A 26,488-nucleotide genomic window follows, 5' to 3' on the forward strand; every position below is an offset into this window, starting at 1 on the left:
CATTGTGTATCTTCGGTCACGCATTGAACTGTTGATTTGAACATTATCAGTTCCGCGAACTACTCGCCGCAGTGCTGGCATCAAGCATGGGAAAATTCATTCAGTCGCGCGAGCACCACAGAATCAAAATAACCATCCTCACCTACAAACAGATAGCCGATCGAGTGTAAATTCTTCCAACCAAGTGACTCTGCAGCTCGACTCAGAACTGACAGCAGTAGAAGGAAAGAAGGATAAACTGAAAGGCAGCCGAACAATTTTCTCTAGCGAGGGAGAACCAGATTGAATGCGTAAAATCCGAATGCTAACGATTTAAATAGCCGAGTCAGATAATTTTTGGCTCACTGATTTAAATCAGTTGAATTGGCCACAGCAGTTTTATGTTATTTGCGTGACGTTTATGTTTCTGTGCTGCAGTATGACAGTTTTCTCTCTATTAATAGCGATTTAAGGTGATACTCTAAGGAAGCCTTAGCGTGAAACTTCAAAGGCACAAATGTCAGCTTCCACAAAACATACAAATTTGAAATTGCTACTCTCTATTTGTAGTAGCACAGCAAACAAGGAGTAGCAATTTCAAATTTGTATGTTTTGTGGAAGCTGACATTTGTTGCGTAAAAGTTTCACGCTAAGGCTTCCTTAGAGTATCACCTTAAATGTGTTAATGTACGTTTAAAGCTAGAAAATAAAAAGTGATTCTTTCTGCAAAATTTTCATTCAGCTCACTCAGCAGAATGCAATCGTAAAAGGCTCAGCATGGAAAAAACAATAAAGCTGGGTTTAGACTAGGCAAGTCAAATGATCAACTCAGTTGAATTCAATTGGCTTGAAAAGTTCAGCCTGGTTCAACTTTTTTCAATTCAAGTGAATTGATCAAGTCAGTTGAATGGCATGGTTTACACGTTCAATTCGCGTTCAAGTCAGTTGAATTCAACTGACTTGATCAATTGACTTGCCCTGTCTAAGCCCAGCTTAAGAGAGGAATCATCCACACTACTACACTCAGAATCATTCATGTTACGCTCAGCTGTCTGTTTTGCTCAATTCTGCGTTCATCGAAGAAAATAGAAGCAATGCGAATACGAACGAAATCAGTGCGGCTCGCACAAGCTGCTGTTCGTTTCTGATGTTGTATGCGTGTGAGTGAGTAGTGAATGCAAAATGGAACGATTTTTCCCATGCTTGGCTGGCATCGGTTCACTTTGACGTTTCTACACCCAACCGGTGGATGTAAGATTCGCTTACAATTATGTGGGATTCATCATCAGAGGATGTAAGTGGAGACCGCATGAACCGAGGATGCGATATACCTAGCTGCGGTCCAATGCAAGAAAATTGGAGACCGAAAAATGTAGAGTGTATTAGTGAGGTAAATTTATTATGTCGAAAAAAATAGGAAAAAGGTTGCCGACTGGATTCGAACCACGAACGTTGCGATTATCAGTCCTGTGCTTTCTCCACTGCTCTCTCCATGCTTCTGAATAAGGATAGCCTAAAAGCAAACAAGAAGCGTTCCTTTCCTCTCACACTCGACTTTGTTTGCTTTTTCTGCTGGAGAGATTCGCGGCAACGGTGTGCGTCGTTCTACCATGTTATACATAAAAATCAAGGCAAATGCTTGCTTGTGTAGGTGAAAGCACAGACAGAACACGAAATAAAAAAGGCAAAAAACCATTACATCGCCTGTAAGGTCAACTTCTAACATTCGCTGCGATGTTCATGAACAGAGGATGATAGGAAATGGAACTAACATTCATTGTAATAGATTTTTGGTTTGCGTGTATACATTCTATCGAACTTTTATGCAATATTCTTTGCGAGTTAGCGAGCAAGCTTGTTTTCCGCGAGAAGCCAGAGAAATGTCGTTACTGAGGTCCTATGTTTTGAGATACTATTTTTTCAAGAACAAATTTTACAAAGAGTTACGCCTGTTTGTCTGTGGTAGAAAGTTGATCCTTTGTTGACATTTTTGTTTAAAATACGTAATGTGGGTACCCCAAGTGCATTTTGAATCACACCAGACTCCAAGGTATTTGAAGGTTAAAGATTGGGTAATGTCTCTGCCCAAAAGATTTAGACGCAGTTGGGCTGGAAACCGCTTCCTTGTAAACACTACCAATTCAGTTTTTTTGCGGTGAAAACTCGATCCCTAAATTTCTTGCCCAGAAAGACAGATTATTTAGGGAATTTTGCAATGGTCTATGCAAGATTTCCGCACGTGGACCTCTCATGGAACAACGGCATCGTCTGCAAGCTGTCTGAGCGTGCATAGATTATCTAAGCAGTTATCAATATCTTTGACATAGAAATTATAAAGTAAGGGACTTAAACATGAACCTTGGGGTAAGCCCATGTAGCTAATTCTAGAAGTTGTCAGTTGACCTAGATTGAAGGTGATTTGTTTTTCTGACATAAAATTATGCAAGAAATTATCCAAAATACCGGGTAATTCACTACTGCGCAAATTGTCTGGCAGTATGTCTATAGAAACCGAATCAAATGTGCCCTTAATATCCAAAAAGACTGAAGCCAATTGCTCCTTGCGCGCAAAGGCCAGTTGAATATCAGATGAAAGCATCGCTAGACAATCGTTTGTTCCTTTACTCTTTCGGAAGCCAAATTGCGTATTTGAAAGTAGATTGTTTGATTCAACCCAATGGTCAAGTCTTAATAGGATAATTTTTTCTAATAATTTCCTCAGGCATGATAACATAGAGATCGGACGGTAAGAATTTTGATCAGACGCTGGTTTCCCAGGCTTTTGAATGGCTATTACTTTAACCTGTCTCCATGCTGGTGGAACTATATTGAATTCCATAAATGAATTCTATAGGTTAAGTAATCGTCTTTTAGCGGTATCGGAGAGGTTTTTTAGAAGGTCGAATTTGATCATATCGCTTCCCGGAGCAGAGTTATTCGATGAAAGAAGTGCCATTGAAAATTCCAGTATTGTGAATGGTTCATCCAGAGAACCGTTACTTCGGGTTGTATCCCGTAAATTTGTTTGTGCTGGAACAGAATCTGGACAAACCTTTTTAGCGAAGTCGAATATCCATTGGGAGGAGTACCCACGGAACCACCAAGCCCGCTAATAGCCCGATAATCGCCCTTTGTGCTTCCATACTTTTTATCAGCCGTATATCAGCTGTATATTGCAAAAAGGGCGATTAGCGGGCTTGATGGTTACTTGGGTATTCTTCACTCTCATTGGAAGATGAGCGGTTTCGCATATAGCGAGTCTAGGACCAGGGTTGCTTCCACTCACTTGCTATAAAAATGTTTTTTGGAATTATGAAATCATTAGATATTATTATGAGAATTAATTTCTTGTATGTTACAAGAAAAGGTTGTACGTTACAAGAAAAGGTTATAATATAATTTCTTTCAGTATGTCACAATAACCGATTTTACGATTAATGAACGCTTACTCTGAGTGAACGCTCACGAGTCATAAATTCGCTAATTGTGACGCACTGAAAGTGAAATTGTGAAAGTGAGAAATGTTCAATGTGTTATAAAATTGAGGCAACAGGATAAAATCAAAACATTGGGAAATATAACGCACCACTTTCAGAAATACTTCACTTCGCAACCGATGAACCATTTTGAGGGCCATATGAGTGCCCAACTAACCATATAGTCGAAATATAGCTTGTATATAGTTACTTTGCTTGAGTATGGTTAGTCGGGGAATCCGATGAAACTGTCACTTCTTGAAACTACAGTCAGGAATCCTTATTGCCGGATTCCTTATTGCCGGTATCCCTTATTGCCGGATCCTTATTGCCGGGCTATCCGCGAATAAGGATACCTACAGCTTATGGGATTTTCACTAATGGGGGCTGTAGTGGATTATCTCATTTGTTTGAATACATAAAGCTATACTGTCTCCGACAAAGTTGCTGTACTGGGTTAGACCAACAAGCCTGTGCCATTGAATTCAGGTTAAATTGGGAACTACGCCGCTAGAGGCGCTTCACTTTTATGTTACTTATGACGGGCGCTATAATATATGGATCATATTTCCAACATAGAATATTTCGTGATCCTGGCCATATAGAAAGTTACTGTCTTCAGCAAAGTTGTTCAGGTGACCAAGTCCTTTTGGATGGTGGCCATATTAGTTCCGAACTCTTTCACTACGCAGCGCTAGTGTGTATGTGCAATTTCTATATAAACTGTATCTCGAGAGCCTGGCCATAAAGAAAGTTGCTGTTTTCAGCAAAGTTGTGCAGGTGATCAAGTCCTTTCGGATGATGGTCATATTAGTTCAGAACACGCTCACTACGTGGCGCTAGTGTGCATGTGAAATTCCTATATAAACTGTATCTCGAGAGCCTGGCCATATAGAAAGTTGCTGTTTACAGCAAAGTTGTGCAGGTGATCAAGTCCTTTCGGATGATGGTCATATTAGTTCAGAACACGCTCACTACGCAGCGCTAGTGTGCACATGAACTTCCTTAATATGTTATGTCTCGAAAGTTTGTCCATATAAGATGTTGCTGTGCAATGTGAGAACAGGAACCGGAAAAGGGATGACGTGTAGAGGCCGGAAATCGATGTCAGATGCCATTTTGGAATCCAAGATGGCGGCCATCGGTTCAAGAATAACGGTCAAATACCCTACAATATGGATATTTTTGGAAAGGGGACGACGTGTAGAGGTCGGAAATCGATGCCAGACGTCATTTTGGAATCAAGATTGGAATCGAAGACAGTATAGACAGTATAGCTTTATGTATTCAAACAAATGAGATAATCCACTACAGCCCCCATTAGTGAAAATCTCATAAGCTGTGGGTATCCTTATTCGCGGTTCCTTATTCACGCCCCCGTTACCCCGGCAATAAGGATATAACAGGTAATTGATATTAGATATTTTTGCAGCCAGTGATAAATGGCGGGCATGAAGATCCAGTGGAGGTGCCAAGCAAAGATGTTATATTCTAGACAAATGGTAAGTTCCATGTTCACTGTTGTCGTAATGGTAGTCATCGTTGGCAGTACCACTAGTATGTTTAAAATTGGCCATCAACCGCCGAAACTATATGAATTATCGCGTATCTCTGTTGTTCATTACATACCAAGCGGAAACTTAATCATATTTTGTCGTGCAGTGTTGTGGTTTTGAGATGCTCGATTACTCTGAAGGGATCGTTTTTGCTTACTGAGCAGAAAATCATGGGTAGTATTATAATCTTATATTATACATATTTTGGATTTGGATGAGGAGACTGAAAATTCCAATTCCCCTTTGTTAACATTTCGTGTATTGAAGGTGGTTTCTTCTCCCCACTCATTTGGACATCCCCTCTAATGATGGCTTGTTCTCTATCGGGTTGGAACATTTTTATCATTGGAAAGAGATTCTTCTTGCTCCCTTGGATCACGCGTGAGTATCTCTGCTTACAGATCCACCCTCCGTTTTTGGAGCTTCATACAATGGTATATTGAATACAACCAGGTATCGTACTTGATCAAGTCATAAGAGGTAGACAGTCCACTGTCTAATAGCTGGGCCCTGCAACAATGATTGGTATCCTTTACATACATACAATAGTTAGGCGGTATCTTTTAAAGGACAGAGCAAACACGCTGATCTCAGGCTGATCACCGAAGAATGTAAGATTTGCTTACAGTACATGCAGAGATTGTAATGTTTCAATAGAAGTTTTTTTAAAAATAATTATGCTATTTTTTTTCCAGAGGTGTTGGCACCCCTCACCATCCCTCTCTAAAGGGGGAGTTTGGTAAAGAGAGATGATAAAACTGATTTGTACCTTCCTTAAAAGTTGTCTAGCTCACTTTCTACTTCTATATGCAATTTTCACACTGCCGTACTCTAAACGGAACTATCAATTCTATACTTTCATCTCCTCATCTATAGTATAAAAATTACCACATTAGTCTGTTATTTGAAAGTAGCATTTTCAACTATAATTCTGCTATGTTTATATTCGCTAAATTTTCGAACTAAATGTGTTTCCTGAGGCTAGAAAATTATCTCGTGAAAGTTTTATGCGAAAATATTCATTCTGAAAAAGATGCAGGGATGTAAGAAATCCACCCTTACATTTGATCTTCATACCATTTATTTTGCGTGGCAGCACAATGATACTCTATGCCCAGGGAAGTCGTACCCTAAAGATTTTCTTGACCAGACTGGGCTTGGTAATATCACCGTGCCTTTACTAACTAGGTTATCTCGAGCCCAACGAAATTCCTAAAGCTCACGAATCCGGGAGTCTTGTTTTTTTTAATCAAGATCAAGTCTCCACAAGTTTTTTTTCAGAAGCAATGCGTGCACCGGAGGAGGTGTTAAGTGTAACAAAAACTATGACTAGCCTACTATACTTTGCAGTACATCACACGCTAAAATGCATTTTACGTATTTAAGTAAGACGATCTCCTAAACACGATTCCAAACTCCGGTGTCATGATATTAGTGAGCGGGTGTAAAATTATACTTAGGCGGAAGTACCCCGGTGGGATCGAGTTTCTCAAAATTCCCGATTAAGATGCAGGCTGGTTTCTTAGTTTTTTGTTTTCGGGAAGCTTCTTCGTAAAGAATCTAATCGATCGGCAACCGCAAGCTTGATTGACAGTTGCATGTGTAGGAAGCGTATTTTTTAAGCGAGTGCCGAATTAAAGGTTATGAAACGTGATTTTTTCCCCATTTCTAGAGGAAGCTGCAGACTAAGTAATTAGTTGCCTACACACTGCTGTTGGAGATCGATCCGAATCCGAAGGGCCTCTTGAGAGGAATAGATTCATCTCTAGCACCACACCGCGATCGTTTCAAATCGCGATCGTCAAACCGCATCGAAACAAAGCGTGTGCGGAACAGCAGAAGAAGAAACAGAAGATGGTAATTTCCTGGATCGAAGAAGGCGACGATCTTTCAAGGAAGACTAGTTTTTCGCTCGCCTCGACTGACGCTGATCATTAGTGCCATGGAGAAAGGGAAACTGTGAGGGAAGTAGAAGATCCAGTTTAGCATACGGTGTGTATTAATCAGCATGCATGGATATGAGACAGCTGTTTTCCGTCGTGCTCTTCTTGCATGGTTTTGTGGAATTTGTAAGGTTTCTCCCACCGGTGAAGAAATCGAAAGTGGTTGGAAGGGGAGACGGGGCGAAATGTCAGATCAATCAACGAGTCATAAATGAAGACGACCGCTGCCGTCGGCACAGCCGGGAAGCAAATAATCGATCGATAATTAGACGGCGAGAACATTCGGATTACTCAATTCTAGCGTGACTTTTGACAGATACGGATTATGCCGGTATAGGATGACGCATATACGTGTTAAGCGCGGTAGCCGTTGTTATTGAGAGGTGATAATTGAATGGTAAATTAGCGCTCATGGAAGATGCAGTAATTGATTTTAATGTGTTCAAATGAAGATCACAGCTGTCACCTGTGCTCTGACAAACAATGTAAACAAGTCACGGTCAACCGAGGTTAATCGAGAATTTTGTCATGTTTTGGAAAGTGAAGGTCCATAAAGCCATTTTTGGACTGAATGTTCATCATAATTTATGATGCAACGTTTACTAATCGTTTTTGTGGTCGACGGCAGTGGTGGTGGTGGCGGCGGTGAGAATGTTGAACAACATTTGCGTCTACAACCTTGATATTTAAAGATCACCCGCGCGCGCTGGAGGACGACTTGGAACATGTTGAGTGAGAGCCGCGCGTGTTCTACAACCACTCACCGTGGTGGTTGTTGATGGATCTTCTTTTGCACCTTTTTAGAGAGCATCCGTTCATCGTCGTCGTCGTTGTCGTGATCGTGATCGCGATGCCACGGTGCGAGGATGCGCCATCATTTTTTACCACCACTACCGTCGTTGAATTACTTTATTAGTTCGAGCATTGAGGTTTGATCGTAAAACTTGGTAAAACGGTGCGCGATCATGCTCTTTATTGCTCATACCCAACCAACCACCACTTGGAACATGGAGATCAGTCGTGATGACTTTCGGTTGGTTGGTTGAAATGTATTAACTGAAACTGACATTTGTAAGGTTTCGAAGAAGATCTAGTGCCGCGTCAGCACCAAGCGCTCGAGACCATGATAGTAGGCCTTGATCTTAATCTGGTACCTCTTCCCGTACTATACAATGGCGATTGTTGTTGATGTTGTTGATCAGCTACCTCACTACCAGAGTTGCACACAGGTGCAGAAGAAAACCTACCTGTCCTACGTGTCGTTTGACTTCGTCTGTCTTGTGATCTCGCATCGGGTTGTCGAAGCCGCATAAACCGATCCTGAATCAGGGAAGGAAAAAGATGCACATTAGTAAATATACCTGGATCTGTTGTGATGTTATTTTTCTTTGAGGGGTTAAATCGATCTGCTTTCGACATCGAAGCGATGAGTCAGCGAAGAGGCAATTGTTCACATTACGGAATGACAGGCGTTGCATCAACTTTTAAGTGAATGTTTTGCAAAATGAAGATCTTCCATTATGTTCTCCCTGGTTTTCGCTGAGTAATCAAACATTTCGTGTTGAATTCAGTTTGTTGCCCTTGTCGAAGAAGGGCAATGATTAATTCCCGTCAATTTGTATATTTAAACAAGTAGGCAGTTATAATTTAAAACAGCACAACGAGATGTTAGCAAATGGGTGTGAAACAATGATAAATTAGTTCACAAATTGTTTTTGTTTATTTTTTTTGTGACTCCCGTTCTCCGTCTCATAAAAGTGCAACTCAACGTAAACAAAGTAGCCCGCATTACCATGGTATAATGATCATTAGCGTTGACTTTTGGTCTTGAGAGAAGAAACAGCGCGACGCCTACTATGGTCTCTGATAATCTAGTACCGTCTGTCAACCATGTAAGCTCAGTTTCGTTCTATCCGCGGCCTATGTATTAAAATTTTAATAGGCTAATGGCTAATGTGTCTACCCATTGCATGCATGTTCCCAAACTCGGCACGTAAGCGCATTTGCGTAGAAAATTTCTGCAGCGCAGCAACGACGATGGTGGCCCAACCCTAAAAACAAACCGCGCAGCGCTTTAAAGCACTTAAAGCTATGGTTTAGTTACAGTTTATTTTTTTTGTGAAAGTGAATTACCTAAGGCAACCCTTGGCTAACGAATAAACCAAGAGTTTCATTGTGGACATGAATATTAATTTGTTCGACACTGGAATGGCGATCACAGCGGAGGGTATGCCACGGTTCTGACAACTGCCGACTGCCACGGCGGCGCGTCGAAATTGTATCCCGTGCGCGTCAGAATGCGGTACTGTAGCGGTTTCTTGGAGCCTCTCAAACCCCGAATGATCGAGAGGTGATTCATTCGGAAACTATTTGCGGTCTCTGATCAGGATTGTGAAATTTTACCGTTCTCTCGGGCTGGGTGGTAGACCTTATTAAAGCTGCTGAAATGGTAATGGGTACGGATGTTGAGAATTGGCGTACACGACAATTAGCCAGAAGCATGCAAATATTGGAGGAGGGGTTTGAAAACCCAGTCACAATTTAATTTTACAACACCCAAACGAGCTTTGCTATTATTATAGGAAATTCACTCCACGCTTTGGAGAAAATTGTCCTTATTTCCGAAATGATTTAAAGTTCAGGAAAGAACTAGTTTGAATGCCCCCATATAAATACAATAATCGTTATGATGGTGTATATTGTGGTACCATTCAGTGTTTAAAATGGCAGCCCTACTTTTGCTCAATAAAACAGATGAAATTATCCTTAATAAGTAAAAAATATCTCCTTAAAATAGATCGGGTTGCTCCTTAAATGATTGATCAAAATAAGTTAAAAATCTTAAAATGCTCAGTAAATATTTAAAGTACGCTCCCTAAAATTGAGAAAATAGTACATTAAACATTTGAAAATGCTCCTTAGTATGCACCGCTTTGCACCATTTTGAAGTATAATTTTACCATATATCATCGGAAAAGCTGCTGTAGAAAGGTTAATAAGTACCATGAAATCAGCTGAAATGTTCAGTAAATCATTGCGTGCATTTGTGCATTTTTACTGAACATTTCAGCTGATTTCATGGTACTTATTAACCTTTCTACAGCAGCTTTTTCGATGATATATGGTACAATTACACTTCAAAATAGTGCAAAGCGGTGCATACTAAGGAACATTTTCAAATGCTTAATGTACAGTTTTCTCTATTTTAGGGAGCGTACTTTAAATATTTACTGAGCATTTTAAGATTTTTAACGTATTTTGATTAATCATTTAAGAAGCAACCCGATCTATTTTAAGGAGATTTTTTTTACTTATTAAGGAACATCGTCATTGTTTAATGATTCATTTACCTTTTTACCGTTTAAAATCTAGTAGGAAGTTTCCGCCAAACAAAACAAAAGAGCAAAGTTCTCTCAGTTTAAAATTACCCACAATTTCGATTGCATGCCGACTTGGATCTGGCGGTGCTGCAAAAACAGAACTCATAGGTATCAACAGTCTATGTGAAGCTATTATAGACCGACTCTTGGAACCAATTGTTTCTCACTTCTTGCCACTAGGTGTTTTAATACATGCCGTAAGAACCGTTGCCAACCAACCCACCAGCCGCCGCACACTTTGATTCTTTGTTTTTTTGTTGTAGTTTTCGCTTTCAGTACCAGAGCTCGTGCTCGCGATCTCGATTACGAGCAAGGTCGTCTAGTTTTACGGATTATTATTTCCATTCGCTCTCGTATGTATGCAGTCACGAGGTGGCAGGAACTGAAAAAATAAAAAAAAAGCCGTTCACTCAGCAGCGCCGCCGCTAAATGACAACGCCCCGAAATAACTCCGCTCCTCTGCTCGGCTTGGACGTAAATTACTCGATACAAAATGGCGGCGGCGTCGCGATCTGTCAAAATTAAGACCATCGTTGTGCGCAGATTTCAGAATGTTGTCACCGCAATTTGCGCGACAGTTGCAACCAGCGCGCATTTATCGCTTGCACAACATGACAGCTGTCACTCGGCGCTCGACGAGTGCAAGTTCCCTTTCCAAAATCCGATTGGATGATGATGGAAGAGCGATCGTGATTTTCGAAAGTTTTCTATTTGAATTGGAGATCTTCTTCTTCACCGAAGCTGTCAACGCCTGAGCGGATTTGAATGGGGATCGATTCCATCAACCCTGGAACTGGAGCGGATCGATCGCGTTTGGTTTAATTAATGCCAATTAACATTGGAACGAGTGTGATTTATGTCGGTTTTCGCTCTAGATTTCTCTCGAGGGTTGATCTCTCGCGATCTGCGAGGGAGCGGTTTCATTACAATGCCCAGATTTTATTTATGCGCGAACCGCGCTCTCGGATACCGGTCTTCGTATCGCGTTTGACAAAACTTGCGACCGTTTTTACACCACTAGAATCACCGTAGAGAACGTGGTCGACTTAATTGTCTAAGGATTCGAAGGTTTTCACTTTGATCCGGATCGAAGAAGAAGTTGTAAAAATGTGCTGACTCACACAGACATCGAGGCAAGCCATTCTCAATGTCAACCCTGCTGCTGCTGTTGCTGCCAAGTAACAATCAACAGCTGCTATGATTTTTTTCGTTGTTGACAGGCAGCGCGCATGCTTCGATCAACCGAGGATGTTGGTACAGCACCAATCGAGTAGAGTCAAATTATTGTACACGGCGATTATTTTGCTGCTGCGACGACGATGAATAATTAGATTAATTTTTCGTGGGTCCCTTTGAGACACTAGGTATATATGGACGCACAGCACGAGAGAGACAAATTGCATAATTTTGGCAGATGCGTGCTGTTTTTGTTTACGGTTACAAAGCCATTACGGTATATGGTTGTAGACATCCTTCGAACGGAAGTCGATTGAAATTGCCCGAATGTCCCGTATAATGAATATTATTTAATTTCAGAGGACGACGCAATTAAAGTTTTGTTCGATGATAATGATTTCGTTTAATTGCAATAATTTTGTAATTATCATGGGTACGGAAGTTCTGCACGGATGGAGGATTGCCTTCGCATGCAACGGTGGCTGAGGGCAATGCTTTATCGTATGAGGAAAATTACAAACCGATTTCTCTTACAATGATCTATAATGTTATCTCAGTTTGACATTTTATTCAATGCTGATACATTTTTTTTTGTTTAATGGCATTTGGGGAAGTATGCATCGAAAGTTCAGTAAAAAAACAAATTCACACCATTCTTTTATTATGTAATGGGGCAACGATTTTATCAATAATGTTTTTGGTTGGCTGGCTTCATAAATCTCAACCAAATTATCATAAAAGAACATTTAAAATATTAAATAAAGATGTATGCATGCATAATAAAAATCTAAATAGCATAATATTCCATTATTTTATAAATTTGCCCGAATGAAATTTAATTTCAATGATTTTCTGTGCTTAAAAATCTCAAACGATGTCGAAGATCTTGTGTACATTGAAATATAAAGCTACATGAATGCACAAGCCACCGTTATCTGTCAAATAGATGGATCAATTAATGTAAATTGTAATTTGGGTTTCGCACTATTTCGTCCCAATTGATGTCATACCCCTAAAATCAACCATTCCAACGTCTAGTGCAAATAAGATTTTTTTTCACTAATTGCAGTTTAACTTGAAAGCAGTGAAAGTTATGCGTTTTGTTTTCATTCTTTTAAACGCATATGACCAAAATTGACTCCGTACGACGAAATAGCGGTGTTCCGGGCAAACTGCAACTGTCTTAACTTCCAAAAGAACCTCAACCATAATAGAGTCATCGACCGTTTTCGGCTGGCAAGTTAAGTACGAAGCAATTTACGAAACCATTTTTATTGTTTTCCTGCATGTTTACCTGATGGATTGCCATTCACCGTAAACCCACAAGATTCATTCTCAATCTCACTCCTTAAATGTCAATGCCACCCCTGCGAGTACCACCGTTAGCTTTTAATAGCTGTGGTTAGACCGGTCGCCATGATGTCAGAGAGCGTAGATCGTTCATCTCAGGACTCCATTAAATTCGCAGTAAAGGCGCGGTTGCTTTGCCAAAAAATAATACGTTCAATTCCGGGTTCGTTTGCTTGTATCCCGGTAACAAAATCCAAGCCTACTAGAACCTAACCCACGACCACCCCATCGCGCACTCGTTCCAAACGGGTGTTAATTGTCTTGTTATAAGGCCGAACTCTGAACCGCTATGCATTGCTTCAAGGTCTTCCGCTTGACGGGCGGCGGCAGTAAAGTAGTAGGTAGTGATCGAGCAAGCAAATTAGAGCTGGCTGTCTAGAGAATTTCCGATCAATAAAACGGGCAGGGGTGTGGCAGTTGGTTATTTATAACTCTCCTCGTCGGCTCCTTGTGGCTACCGACTTGCAACAAGCGCAGGATTCCAGGTCGGTCGGAGAGGTTGTAAATTGATTCCGTATCTTAATGACAACCGATCAATCACACTGTCTGCGACGAAATTTGTATCCTGAAATTTGGGAACCTCCGAGTCTCAAAATTGAATTAGGGAGTTGCCCACAACTGCAGCAGGAAGGCTGGATTTAATCGACGACAATCAATCATCGGGTGAGCAAAGGGGATGATGGGTGTCGCTTACTCTCCACTCGGTGGCCTTTCCCGCCTCGGAGATGCGTAAATTGTTTTTTTTGTTCTTTTGGTTGATGCATTTGATGCCATGAACGGTCGTGTGCTTGTGAGAGATTGATTTAAACGGTGAAATGAGTTTTTAGTACATGGAGATAGCAAATTTGGAGATCACATAAATTTGGAAATGAATCTTTTGTGGCTCTTCTAAACGTATTGAACTATTTTTTTCGTATTTCAATAGGAATCGAATACTACTTGTAGTAAATTTTAGTAAAACCCAATGACATATTTTTGAATGTTATTTTTTGAGTAGTTTTATTCACCACCGTTTGGCAGTGTGTTCGTTCTTGACCCGTTAAGATTCAATTTTTTTTAAATCAAAAATAGAATGATGAAGACTGCATATTGTAGTCGAAATACGTAGGGTTAACTACCACATTTCCGGCCTATTAAGCACAACCCGCATTTAGCCTTTCTTAATCTAGCGTAGTTTAGCACCAAACGGAATGTTTTTATTACAGATGGCTTCCAAATTTATTTACCTTTCCGTACGTACCGTAAGATTTGATCAAGAGAAACAAATTGTTGAGATATTGTTAAAAGTCTAACACTGCTTCTTGACGCCAAACTCGGCTTACGGATTAAAACTCGACCTAACACATTGAAATTTCATTGAAACGCCAATGAATTCACTTCGGCCTATCGGATGAAGATTAAGATTGATTCGGTCGGAGCGCTTCATTATTGACTTCATTCGGTAGCAGTTGAACTAAAGTATCGTACCAAACGCATAATTGACCTGTTAACGCCGAAATCATGGATTTATTTGATGTTGTCTGCTTGATAGGCCCAAAATGGGTGCTAAGGCCAAAGTAGTTCTCTACCCTATCTATCATGAATACCAAAATTAATTAAGTGGAATTAAATGGAAGATAACCTTTTTGCTGTTTTATTTATGCATTCCACTAACAACCCAATTTAATTACTTTATCAAAAGTAGTGATATTTTTGTTATTTTAGTAAATTCATGTTTAACTTGATATTCACTGTACATAACTGCCAAATGCCGCAATTTTTGAACTAAAATCCACCGTATTGTTGAATACCCGCTATCTTGGATTTGCTAAGTTAACCAGTCCAAAATTACGTTTACTACCACTCAAACTTCGAAACCAAAAATTTTTTTGGGAAAAAGCCAAAATGACTTAAATAAAAAATGAGTAATTTCTTGGGCCAGTTTTCTGAAATCGCTGCTGGAAAATTACGCCAAGACTGCTTGAAAAATGGCCCATTACCATGAATTTAAGACTCTATTCTGACACCTTGACTGAACTCCATTGGCGTAACTTGGCTTGGCTCCATCCAGCATATTTTGAAGATTAATATAATTTAAATTGTCGGTATTAGAATTTCCAAAACATTTGGAGGAGGCCTGATCATTTTGGAGTAGAGCATGCACCCTAGGTATTCCCATAAGCTACACCAATGCTGAACTCCCAAATGTATTTAGAAATATATTCTCATTCAATATAATCCTATACACAAATCTATCAAGTAAAATTGTAATTGAAATACGATTTTAGAATGTATTTTTCAATATTTTTTAAAAAATACGCAACATATGGAAAATTCCACGAATTTTCAAAATTTTAGTAATTATAAGTAAAGTAAAGGAAAATTCCTGATAACAAGTACTTGATTATATCAATTCAATAGATTTTTCTGAAGATTCAATTAAGAATGCAAAAACTACTAGGAAACTTGTTGTAAGTTGTTGTAACTTTAGCTGAGATCTATATTTTATAATCTTCATACATCTTCATAAATTGCTTTACTTATTATCATCATTATATTGGTAACATTAAGCCAGTGGCGATGGGTTCGATTTTGGGTCCGGTCTAGAAAATGTTTCTGGATGGAAAATTTCCTCGACTTCATAGCATTGACCATCATTGTACTTGCCACTCAATATACAATCTCATGCATTGTTAGGCATCGAAAGCTTTGAATTAATAACTGTGGGAGTGATTCTAAGATCACTATGGTGAGTGATTGCATAAGCTCGTGTAAAAGAGTGTCAAAGCCAGGAGGACAAACTATAAGGGATATTATTCCCTCTTACGATGTGCACAATGATGATGACAAGTGTGCAATGTGCACAATGATGTGTAAAAGCTCTTACTCTTTAGTTAGTTTAGAACAATGCTGTAGGAATTTGTCCTCGATGTTCTTGGAGATGATGACCAAACGGTACCTACGTTTATGCTTTTTTAAGCAAATTTAAAGCCGCTTCTATTAAGAGAATTCCGCAAGATTTTTTTTTGGCCTAATTCTCTTAATAGGAGGGGCTTAACATTTGCATCAAAAGGCATAAAATAGGTACGGTCTGGCATGCTCAGTGCTTGATATCAATATTCGGTGACTGTGTTAGGGAAACCACTTTTCCCATCACGGAAACGCCTCGTTTTCTGATGTCAAAATTTCGCATTTGCATGCACAAAACACACAGAACTTTTGGTGTATTCAATAGATGATAAAAAACAAAAATTAATTTGAGGAATTTCTTGCTAAAATTTTTCCAACCGCGAGATATTCGCGAGTGCATAAATTCGAGATTTTTTTTGCTTTTCCTAGCGTCCTGGAGAAAACCTTACGAAGTGTTTCTAGTTATTTGACATGGTCCTGTGGTGTTTGGTCATTGCGAGAATTTTTATATAGGGGAAGTGGATGTAATGTCGGCCTAAATAGCCCTAATTTGTGCCCATACATTCAGCAATCGACTAAATATTGAATAGCGACCAAATATATCCATTAGTACCGTCCCAATGACGCGTTCATCTAGATAAAATTTATAATTAGCAGATTTTAGCGATGGGCCCAATCTTAGATCCATAGGCCAACATTAGAGCCATTTCCCCTACCACTTCAATACTTGACGCATTTGACCTCAAACGTTTGGTTGCATTATCACAGAGCTTTGGGGGTGATGTGACTGGCAGCAAGGCGAGCGAAAGTTCTGTGAAAATTAACTCTTAAACTACAATAATTTATGGTGGGTCTGAAAAGAACCGTTTTGTCGTGATGGTTGAATAATGCTGACCTTAGGGTATTAAACATGGATACAGCTGACGAGCTGTATGTTGTTTGAAACGAGAGTGAGGCGCTCGGCATAGATTGCCCACAGTGGCTCACGACAAGCAACTCAATCCGATCAGCGGTTGAGGACAGCCTTGACAACTAGCTGCTTACGGGGAGCCTTTCCTTGTGTACTGGCGAACACTACCACTCACCACACGCGGTGATTGAATGAACAGCGTTCGGTGAGACCGGATGGAATTTAATTTTAAAATCTGTGTTAGGGAAAGCGCTTTTCGCAGGCAACCGGTGACCATTTTTATTATCATAGCAACAGTTGCACATTCGTGCAATTTTCAATAGTGACATTTTGAAAAATGATAAATCCTTAATTTTAACAGATTTGTTGAAAAATTTACTATCGATTTGCGTATTCAGAATAAAATCCATCATCTCTGGATCAAATTCAGACCACTTTCATGCAGTGACCGACTTTGGATTTTGAAATTGCACTGCCAATGTTGACTTAAAAATATATGAGAAGATTTAAACATATGGGAACTAACATCCGATTGATGACCTTGACAAATGTCCAAAAAATTCTGTTGCTGCTGTAGACCGACCGGACACGTCCACACACGGTAATTGAATAAGCGACGTTCAGGGAGACAGGATTGATTTCAAAATCTGCGTTAGGTAATGCGCTGTTTGCAGGCAATCGGTGATATTTTTGTTTACTATTGCAACAGTTGGACAATTGTGTAATTTGCGGTAGTGACCTATTGAAAATTAATAAAATTTTCAATTTAGCAGATTCGTAGCAACATTTCTAACCGATTGGCTTGTTTAGAACTAAAATCCATCCACTATTGACAGAGTTATATGTGGTCAAAACCTGACCAATTTTCGTAATGCGGTCAATTTTGATTTTTTGAAATTGCACCCCCAATATTTAGCCGAAAGACGTAATCCTACGTCAAAATCACAGAGAAAACCGCGGGCTCACCACAATTTGCTTTCTCTTTGTGTACCTTGAAAAGTCAAGTGAAACGTTCGGATATGATGTTTAAGGCCTGTATTTGAAAAAAAATGCACCAGACAAAAGTGTTCGCCAAAAATTTATTTCAAGTCGGATTTTCTTGAAACTTTCAGGGAATGAACTAATTCATATGGATTATGTTTCGGCATAACTACTTTATTCAATTTCCTTTCCATCGCTGAAAGCCCTCACCTTTCCCTTAAGACCCCTCATTACATTTTGAGCAATGGTGGAGCCGACCTTTTTGGTCACTTTCATCCATTCTTTCTCCAACTCCAGCTCGTTCTTAAACACCTTGGACGATTTTCGAACTTTGGCCTTCATTATGGCCCAAAATCTTTCCACAGGACGAATCTCTGGTGAATTTGGGGGGTTGGTGGTTTTTGGTACAAAACAACGTTATTGTCTCTGTACCAATCCAACATCGATCGCGCGTAATGGCATGATGCCAGGTCTGGCCAAAATAATGTCTCGCCTCCGTGGGACCGCAGGAAGGGCAACAGACGCTTCTGAAGGCACTCAGTGCGGTAAATTTCACTGTTGATGGTACCCATTGTGATGTACGGTTTACTCAGTTTACCGCATTGGCATATGGCCTGCCAGAGCAAGCATTTTTTGGCGATTTTGTCCACTTTCTTCTTCTTTATGGCTTCCGGAACATCAAACCGTGATTTGGCAACGTAGAACTCCAGCCCCGGTATCTGCTTTGTGTCTGCCTTGATGTAGGTTTCGGCATCAATAACGATACACATCGGTTTCGTTAACCAATCTCGATACAGCTTCCTTGCGCGGGATTTGGCCGCCGTGTTTTGTTGATTGTGCCTTCCGGACCTTGAATACACGAAGCCCAGCTCGTTTCTTGGTTTGCTGAACGAACCAGGCGGAGCACTTCGGATTACGCTTGAAATAATCCAACACCTTCCGGGCCTTCACAGGGTCAGCTGTTTTCGATTTTCTTCCACTTCCAGCCCGCCACTCGGTCGTCTGGGACTCTTTAAACGATTTTACCACCCGAGACACAGTTGTATGGGTGATTCCCAGTTGTCTTCCGATCCATCTCATGGTCGCAGTCGGATTTTCCATGACGGCGCGTAAAATTCTCCGGCGATTTTCTTCTTGTTTCGATGACATCTCAATAACCACTGAACCGATTGTTATGAAATTTTGCACAAGTAAACAATTCACTCGAAACTAGTTATATCCAGATTTTCATAATTTTTTACCCACGGATAAAAAAGTTATACACGGATAAAAATGGTGCATTTTTTTCGAGTACAAGCCTTATGCGGGCTCAGTCTGAAGTTGTTAAACTCCTTTTAGACTCCTGTTTTAAAATTGGTGTCGAGCAACTCTGTACAAAATATAATTTTTAAAATTTGTGTCAGCCCATGTACGCCATATTAGTATAAAAGTTATTGTTGCATTGAAAATTAATAATTTAGATTTGTTGCTGAACTATGCGCATATAAAGTGAATGAAATTAATCATTGAATGAGTGAATGAGTAAAATACTCAAAAACATTGTTTTCGTATCGTGTACCGTGTTTAGTAATGCTTACTAACTTTTTGACGTAAGCTCTCTATACTTCTATGGAGTTTTCTTCTGGGATGATGTGCGAAGCGTGATTTTGCGATTGGTATTTTTTGAGCCACGGAGGACATTAGGCAATTTTTAATTCTTGTCCACTTGTAAAAAGGGTGGGCCTTGATACCTAAAAATAACATGTATTGATTACTTCCAGCAGGATTGGATTTAGGTCCTGGAAATATTCTGAATTGAAATAATATATATTCTATACAGCGGTGGTATTTTGCAATGATTTTTAAACAATTAGGATGAATGTACCGGAATTTGGGTCATTTCGGCTTGCAAACTAATGTGGCTAATTTTAATAGAAGTTTCGTAGGTTACTCCAGATTCTTCTCTTTTTGAATCCGAAAGAACTTTCGGCCTAGAAGTGAAAACTTCTCTCCTTAACCGGGGAAAAAAAGTAGCTCCTAGAATCGAGAAACAGTGTCTGACCTAGTAAGCGAAAGACTCTCCCTAACAGGAGAAGAAAGTAGCTTTTGGCGGCGACATTTCATGAACCAGAACCAGAGATCATTCCAAGTTATAGTCCACTTTTTTGCTGACGGATCATGGGCATGCGACGTATCAATTCAACTTAATTTTCAAGGGAAAGTATGATGGCGTATCAGAAATCCATCCTAGCTTTTCTCTCTAATCGAACATGAACAAGCTACACAACATGAATTCATCAGTAACCGGATCTTCTATCTGCAATGGTTTATTCTCCCATAACACAAAAAGTGCTACAATTACACCACATAAATGCACTCGAGCCTTAATTCAATTAGCGATAATGAAAGCTTCTTCAGACTCTTCTTTGCCCTTGCTTGAAATTTCAAAACGTTTTACGTTTCTTCTGCAGATAGCTCGATCTCAAAAATAGATCATCAATTGCTGGAACATTTATTACCGTGACTTGCCGTGCTCCGTCGGTTCACCCCAGTTTCTATAGCGTTTAAAAGATGAAGTAAGAAAATCCAAATGGCGACGACGACGACGACGACCGATGCGCGCCTCGGGGTTCAATCCATTTTCAAGAGTTTATTTTCTTTTGAAATCTAAACGATTTTTTTCTATTCCTTACTACTGTCTCAAGTGGATGCTACCGCCACCGTCATCGTCGTCCTGTTGTCTCCCAGGTATAGAAAAAATGAGATGTAATTAAATCTTAATATAGGCTCAATCGGAATGAGAGAACGAACGGGCTTTTGTTATTGCTGCCCATTAAGTAATAACAAACATAATGTGTGGATCGAAAGAGTGAGAGCGATTTCAATCGACTTTTTTTTTATCGATTGCAAAGAGCTTTCAATTGTTTGATTCCGATAGCGAAAAAGGGTTGTGGGTAGTATAAAAAGCTAATGATTTCGATGACTTGTTGGTTCCATTCATGCTAATATTGTAGGGTTTTTTTTTCTTATGATCATTGAATTCCAAGCGAACTAATCGTCAGAGACAAAATGTTCATTTGATGTTTTTTTTTTTATTAAAGCGGTGCTCACCTCCGTGGGTGACATAACTTCTGCGCGGTAATAAATTCAGTTGCCTCTATAAATATGATCGAAAATTTGAATTTCTAATTCGGATTGTTACGTTTTGGGGGCTGCTGTCCAGTTTTGTTTGGATTGAACAGATTGGTTGGCAACCATGATGGAGCAAGTTGCTTATTCAAATATGCAATCGTCTTTGTGGATTCAACTTGGAATGAGATACAGAGGCTATCATAAATTCAGTGCTGATCTACTTCCCCGTTTAGCTCAAATAAAGTTTGTTGATATTAACTGAAGACAGAAGTCTGATGGTTCGTTGCCTACAGTAGTGTTAGATTGTTAAAGAGTATCATCATCAATTTTTGTTTTCGAGTTCTGACCATGTGGGTTCGTCACTTACAACTCATTTAAGTCTCCTGTAATTATTGCATTTCCTTCATTTTTTCGGCAATCACAAAAGTGCTAAACTGTAAAAATAACAATGGCTCCGATCGCGCAATTGGTAAACATAAAATTTCACATGCACACTACCATAACAATCACCATCTCCTTTGGTACGAACGAACGACCGAACGAACAAGTCCATTTGCATAATGGTCGAGGTGTTCAAAATTGGCCACCACGATATTACATAAATAAATAACGAAAACGCGAAAGAGTTACCACGACGAACGGGCACGGGACCGATCTGCTGCTACTGTTGCTATACTGTGGCTGGTGCTTGGCCATTCGAGAAAGCGAAATGCAAAAAAAAAAAACAGTAAGCAATACTAATAGGAATCGGTAGTATGTTGGTACTTGAAGTTGTTGGTACGGGAAGAAATGAAACCGAAAATGTAAATTCACTATTCACGGATTTTTGCTCGCACGAGCGATTTATTTTCACTTTTATTTTCTGTGCGGCAAGCTTACTTTCCGCTCGCAAAGGATTTGTCTGGGGGCCCGTCAAATGGAGGAAGCTTAAATTTTTGTAATTTTGCTCAAACTTTCATACAAAGATCATCTTTACAATTATCAAAGAAATCACAATTTAAACAGCAAGCTCTTAATTAACAATTAACAATAACAAGCCTCAAAGCACACTAAATTGAGGGTAGATTTTAAATTTCCAGTTGAGGCATTGAAGTCAACCAACATCATCGGACAGTTTCTGTTTTTACAGCGCAGCCATTCTCAAGTATGTCATTAGATACCAACAGTAACAACTTTCAGTTATCATAATTCTCCTGAAAACATCGTTCAATTCTTGTGCAAATTCATATACCAGATTACAATTACGGCATTTTAGATGTTTATGGATGCCAATTAACTTTTGCTGCTCCCTTTCCCCCTTAATTAGACTTCATGATTTTTAGTTGGTGACCTATCCATTTCCATTAATTCGATGCTGATTACTGTTACGTGATACAATCATAGCACCCCTCAGTTGAGTAAATTTCTCAGATTTTTCCTCTTCTTTTTTTTAGTGAGAAAGTGGTCTAGAGTACCGATCTAAGGAACTTCCTGCCTATCTGTAGACCGTAACCGAAAACGTGCCTCTCCATAAATCTCGAACTCTCCCTCTCAACCCATGCACACGATCAATGGCAAAGCGACCGAACCGGTAGCATCGCTATTTGTTACCATTGTTTTTATTACTCTCAACTAGTAAAGTGAATTATTGCCATTAGCATCATCCGTGAAATGAATTCCGCCCTGCCTCTTCCACGCTTCTTCTCGAATCTTTCTCCTCTTATACACTTGTCTGCTTCATCTTCGTGCTCACCTTCATCGCTCTCCAAGTCCATTGTCGTGCGATCGTCTCAAGCTGATTAAAACGGGCAAGAGGCTCATTGGAAAGAGCCTTAAACTTAACCGCAAAAAAAAAACTCCGTGACAATGTCATTATACAGATGAGAGTGACGAAAATAAAAGCATCGACTAAGGTGCACTTTTGTTTGTTTATTTTACTGCTCCAAGTTCAAATCGCATTCCGACCGACCGACGACGTCCGAAGCAAGGTGGTGATTCGCTTGATTGGACCTTGACGGTGAGGTGGTTTGATTTAGTTGTTTTCCCTGAAACAAAGTCTCGTGTCTCCTTCACCCTCCCGGCACACCCGCTCGGAGCCGGATGTGTGTGAGGCTGGGTGAAACGAGTTTGTCCGTTTTTTTTTTTAAATAGGGGTACAAACGATGCAAATGCGATATTATGTTAATATTAGAGCACGCATGGTCACGGTGGCGCGATAGGTTGGTAAGGGTATTTAGGTATCTTGGACTGATTTAAATTAGGTGTTTGGAAGCGAGATTGATTCGATGCGGTAGAACTTTGAATTATTAGCATAGAAGGGTATGTTATTGTATGTGAGCTTGAACCAGGATATGATGATTGTTTTGAGATTACATTGGATACTTTTATAATATTTGTGTATAGGTAGTAATGTAAATCATTAATAATTCTCGAATTGGACGATGGCTGCTGAAAAAACCGAACGATGACTGTAACAGACCTAGGCAAGAAGGTAAGTTTTGAACGAATCACACTACACAGCAAAAAAAAATTGATATCACATCAAACTAGATGCCCTTCTATAGTGTCCAAAATATGGTACGCTGCTTTTACTGCATTTGTTTATTTTTGTGGCCATAAAAATTACATGAGATTTTCGACATGATTGAAGTGCATCCTTTTGGATGTAATATTAAAATTAATTTTTTTGCTGTGTAGATTTTTAACGAGTTGACCGATGGCTACTTCGAGAAATCAAAAAGTAACTGCAATTGAAATCGGACGATGATTTAGCTAAAATCAAACGTCAGACGGTGATTTATGAAGGTTTTTTTTCAGAAGAAATCATTCAAATCATATACATTCTTCTAGCATGTGGGCTCTCACGGATTCAGGTAGCCTAGTCTGTTAAAGCCAAGGTAATTTAATTCCCAGCCGGGTCAAGAAAATTTTCTTGCTATATTTTTTTTAGACTTGTATTTCCCACACAATTCTCAAATTCATGCGTTGGTTTGCATATAATGCTCTCAATTAATAACTGTGGAAGTGAACACTAAGTATGGAGGTATCAATACGCTCACACAAGAAGCATCAAATGTCAACAAGAAGAATATTTAGAAATACCGCAAATTGTCTTAAGTGATTTTTCATCTCGGAACATCCCGGGATGGGAGCTCCAAGACCGACGTTAAATAAAGTTTAAAATAAGAAGAATAATTGAAGTAACATCAGATCAAAGGCTTGCAGACCGTATCACTTTTCCAGCCCGATTCATACAATACCGATTTCAAGTTTTCTATTGGGTCGCTGGCTATTTCAGCAGTGTTCATCCAAACCGTTCAAAGTTGAATTCTACAAAAACTTCAAATTGTTGAATTCTTCTTGTTATTTTATATATTGCAGGAAACCATCGTTATTTATTTTGGGTCCATAATTTCATCAACATGATTTCAAGTTTAATATTCTTTTTGTGTTTTAAAAATTTAGCAAAAAAGGGTTTCTACAAAAAATCACCGGTGGAAAGATAGTTTACCAAAACTATTTCAATAAGAATTACTGAAACAACCAACAGATGCATATTTGGGATGTCGTAGAAAAAAAAGCTAATTTCTCGGATTCGATGGTGTATCTACTCAGCAAACAGAATGTCACGGGGTCAATCCCAGGCCCGTCCACTTGAAATATGAGTACCTTGATTACTTCGAGGGACACGCACATATCTTTCAATACATCACAGGGGATTTTTAAAATTATCGGATGGGTTTGGGCCGAAGGGTCTCCGATTTCTTTGAAATTTCACCCATAGTTCATGGATATTTGGTCTGTATCCACATTAATCCAGACATCTTCAACTCACTGTAACTTATGAAATATTGCACGTAGGCGAAAAAAAAAATCGCTGTGGTGTAGCTGGGAGTCATTGATGATAAAGACTTTGATTGGTTTTTATATTCCATGTTTGGTGTTCAAGATGACGACGAATGAAAAATACGTGCGCGAGCGAATTTTGTACGGACGTAATGCAAATCCTGATTTACCTAAATCCACTGTTCACGGTCTGTTCAAATCATTTTCGGAATGTTTGACGGTCGAGAGAAAACCGAGAAGTGATAAAACTTTGGCCGTGCTGATCTTGTCATGTACCGAAAGGTGAAGAAGATATTGAAGGAAAACCCGAATCTCTCTTTTCGCACGGCGGCTCGTAAAATAGGAATTTATCCTGGTTTTGTCCAAAAAAGTGAAAACAGTTCCATATCGCTTCTACAAACATAATTTGACAGCAAAACCATGGGTTTGACGTTTGTATTGCGAATATTTGACGAAATTTTCATGCGTTGTTATAGACGATCAAACTTATGTCCTGGAGGATTTGAAACAGCTCCAGGGGTGGTTTTCTATTCTGCTCTGGCCAAAAATGCTACAGCTGAGTATATCAGGACGAAGAAGGCATCGACATTTCCCAAATCATACCTTATTTGGCAAGCAATTTGCACGCGTGGCTGTCACTACAGGCACAATCAACAAGGAGATTTACCAGAAAGAATATTGTACCATAAACCATAAATCCATCAAATTGTCCAGAGTTACGTCCAATCGAGAGATATTGGGCTCTGATGAAACGGAAGCTTCCTGGAAAAAAACATGAAATCAAAGATATTGAACACTTCCAACAAATTTGGACAAAGACGGCCACCATGGTTTCTGAGGAGTCTGTAGTCTGTACAAACCCTAATGGATGGAGTTAAGCGCAAAGTTCGAATTTTTATGCAAATACCGAATAGGGTAAACGCTCCTATAGTTGCGGTACGTTAGAAGCATTAGCTTCATATACGCCTTTTTAATAGAAACTAAGCGATCGATTCAGCCTCTGGTGGTGAATATAAGAACGTCAAAAAGAGTGTTGTGAGCAGAAATTTTTGCCGTGAGACATTGGAGGCAGAACACTTTTTTACTTTTCCTGATAAATTGATTCATTTGAGATGCTCGAAAACTTGATCTATAGTTGAAAAAGTTAATACTATATAATTTTTGCAAGGATTCTGCTAGTGTTCAGGAATTGTTGAGAAAAATGCAAAATTCCAATAGTGCCTTAGTGGTCATGATCTTCCGGATTTCTTGTGTGTGAATAGTTTAGGTGCAAATCAGTTCAGATGTGTGGAAAATCGTAAAATAAGACAATTACTGATGGAAATTGGCAAGATGCTTTAATTTGCATTGTGAAAAATCCTTCTTCTGATGTAAACAAACGGTTTGGATGATGTTTCCTCTCGAACTCGCGTGGTGCCCTCTACGTTGGTGGTGCATTAAAAAGCCCTTTAGTTGTGTATGGAGACTCCGTACACAACTATAGGAACCTAACGCTTCTAGCGTACCGCAACTATAGGAGCGTTTACCCTAACTATGTTTTGACTTCTTCATAATTATCATAATCATAATCTGAATCTGAAATTACTTAATTTTTAAGTGTCTAGAGTATAATGGGTACATACCTTACGACCAAAAAAAAAATGAAAAAAATCAGGGTGGCTGGTTTTCCCGGAAAACTTCAGTAAATTTTGTTTTAATTTTCTCGGACACCACGTTCTTAAAAAAAATCACAACTTGCATGAAGCAAGCATCGCACAGTTAATGTCAAAAATATTATTCATACCTTTTTTGAGATATGGTCGAAAAACTGATGACCAGTCTCGAAAAGCAAATTCTACTTTCTCTCGTTTGTGTGCGTGTACAGTAAACGTGTTTCACGCATGTCAAATGTACCTTCCACGCAGATTATGCA

General features: G+C 39.4%; 1 protein-coding gene across 1 annotated transcript in view; it reads right to left on the reverse strand.

The window, feature by feature from the left end:
* Positions 1–26,488, reverse strand: part of exp (expansion) — a 279,003-nt gene that overhangs the window by 25,245 nt on the left and 227,270 nt on the right. The window contains exon 5 of the mRNA XM_065226010.1: positions 8,202–8,274. Coding sequence (XP_065082082.1) covers positions 8,202–8,274 — 73 coding nt within the window. The remainder of the gene's footprint in view (positions 1–8,201; positions 8,275–26,488) is intronic.

The sequence above is a fragment of the Ochlerotatus camptorhynchus genome, unplaced genomic scaffold, assembly GCF_037179485.1.
Source record: "Ochlerotatus camptorhynchus isolate MF236.1 unplaced genomic scaffold, CSIRO-AGI_Acam_v1.1 ptg000243l, whole genome shotgun sequence".
In the NCBI taxonomy this organism is placed as follows: Eukaryota; Metazoa; Arthropoda; class Insecta; order Diptera; family Culicidae; genus Ochlerotatus; species Ochlerotatus camptorhynchus.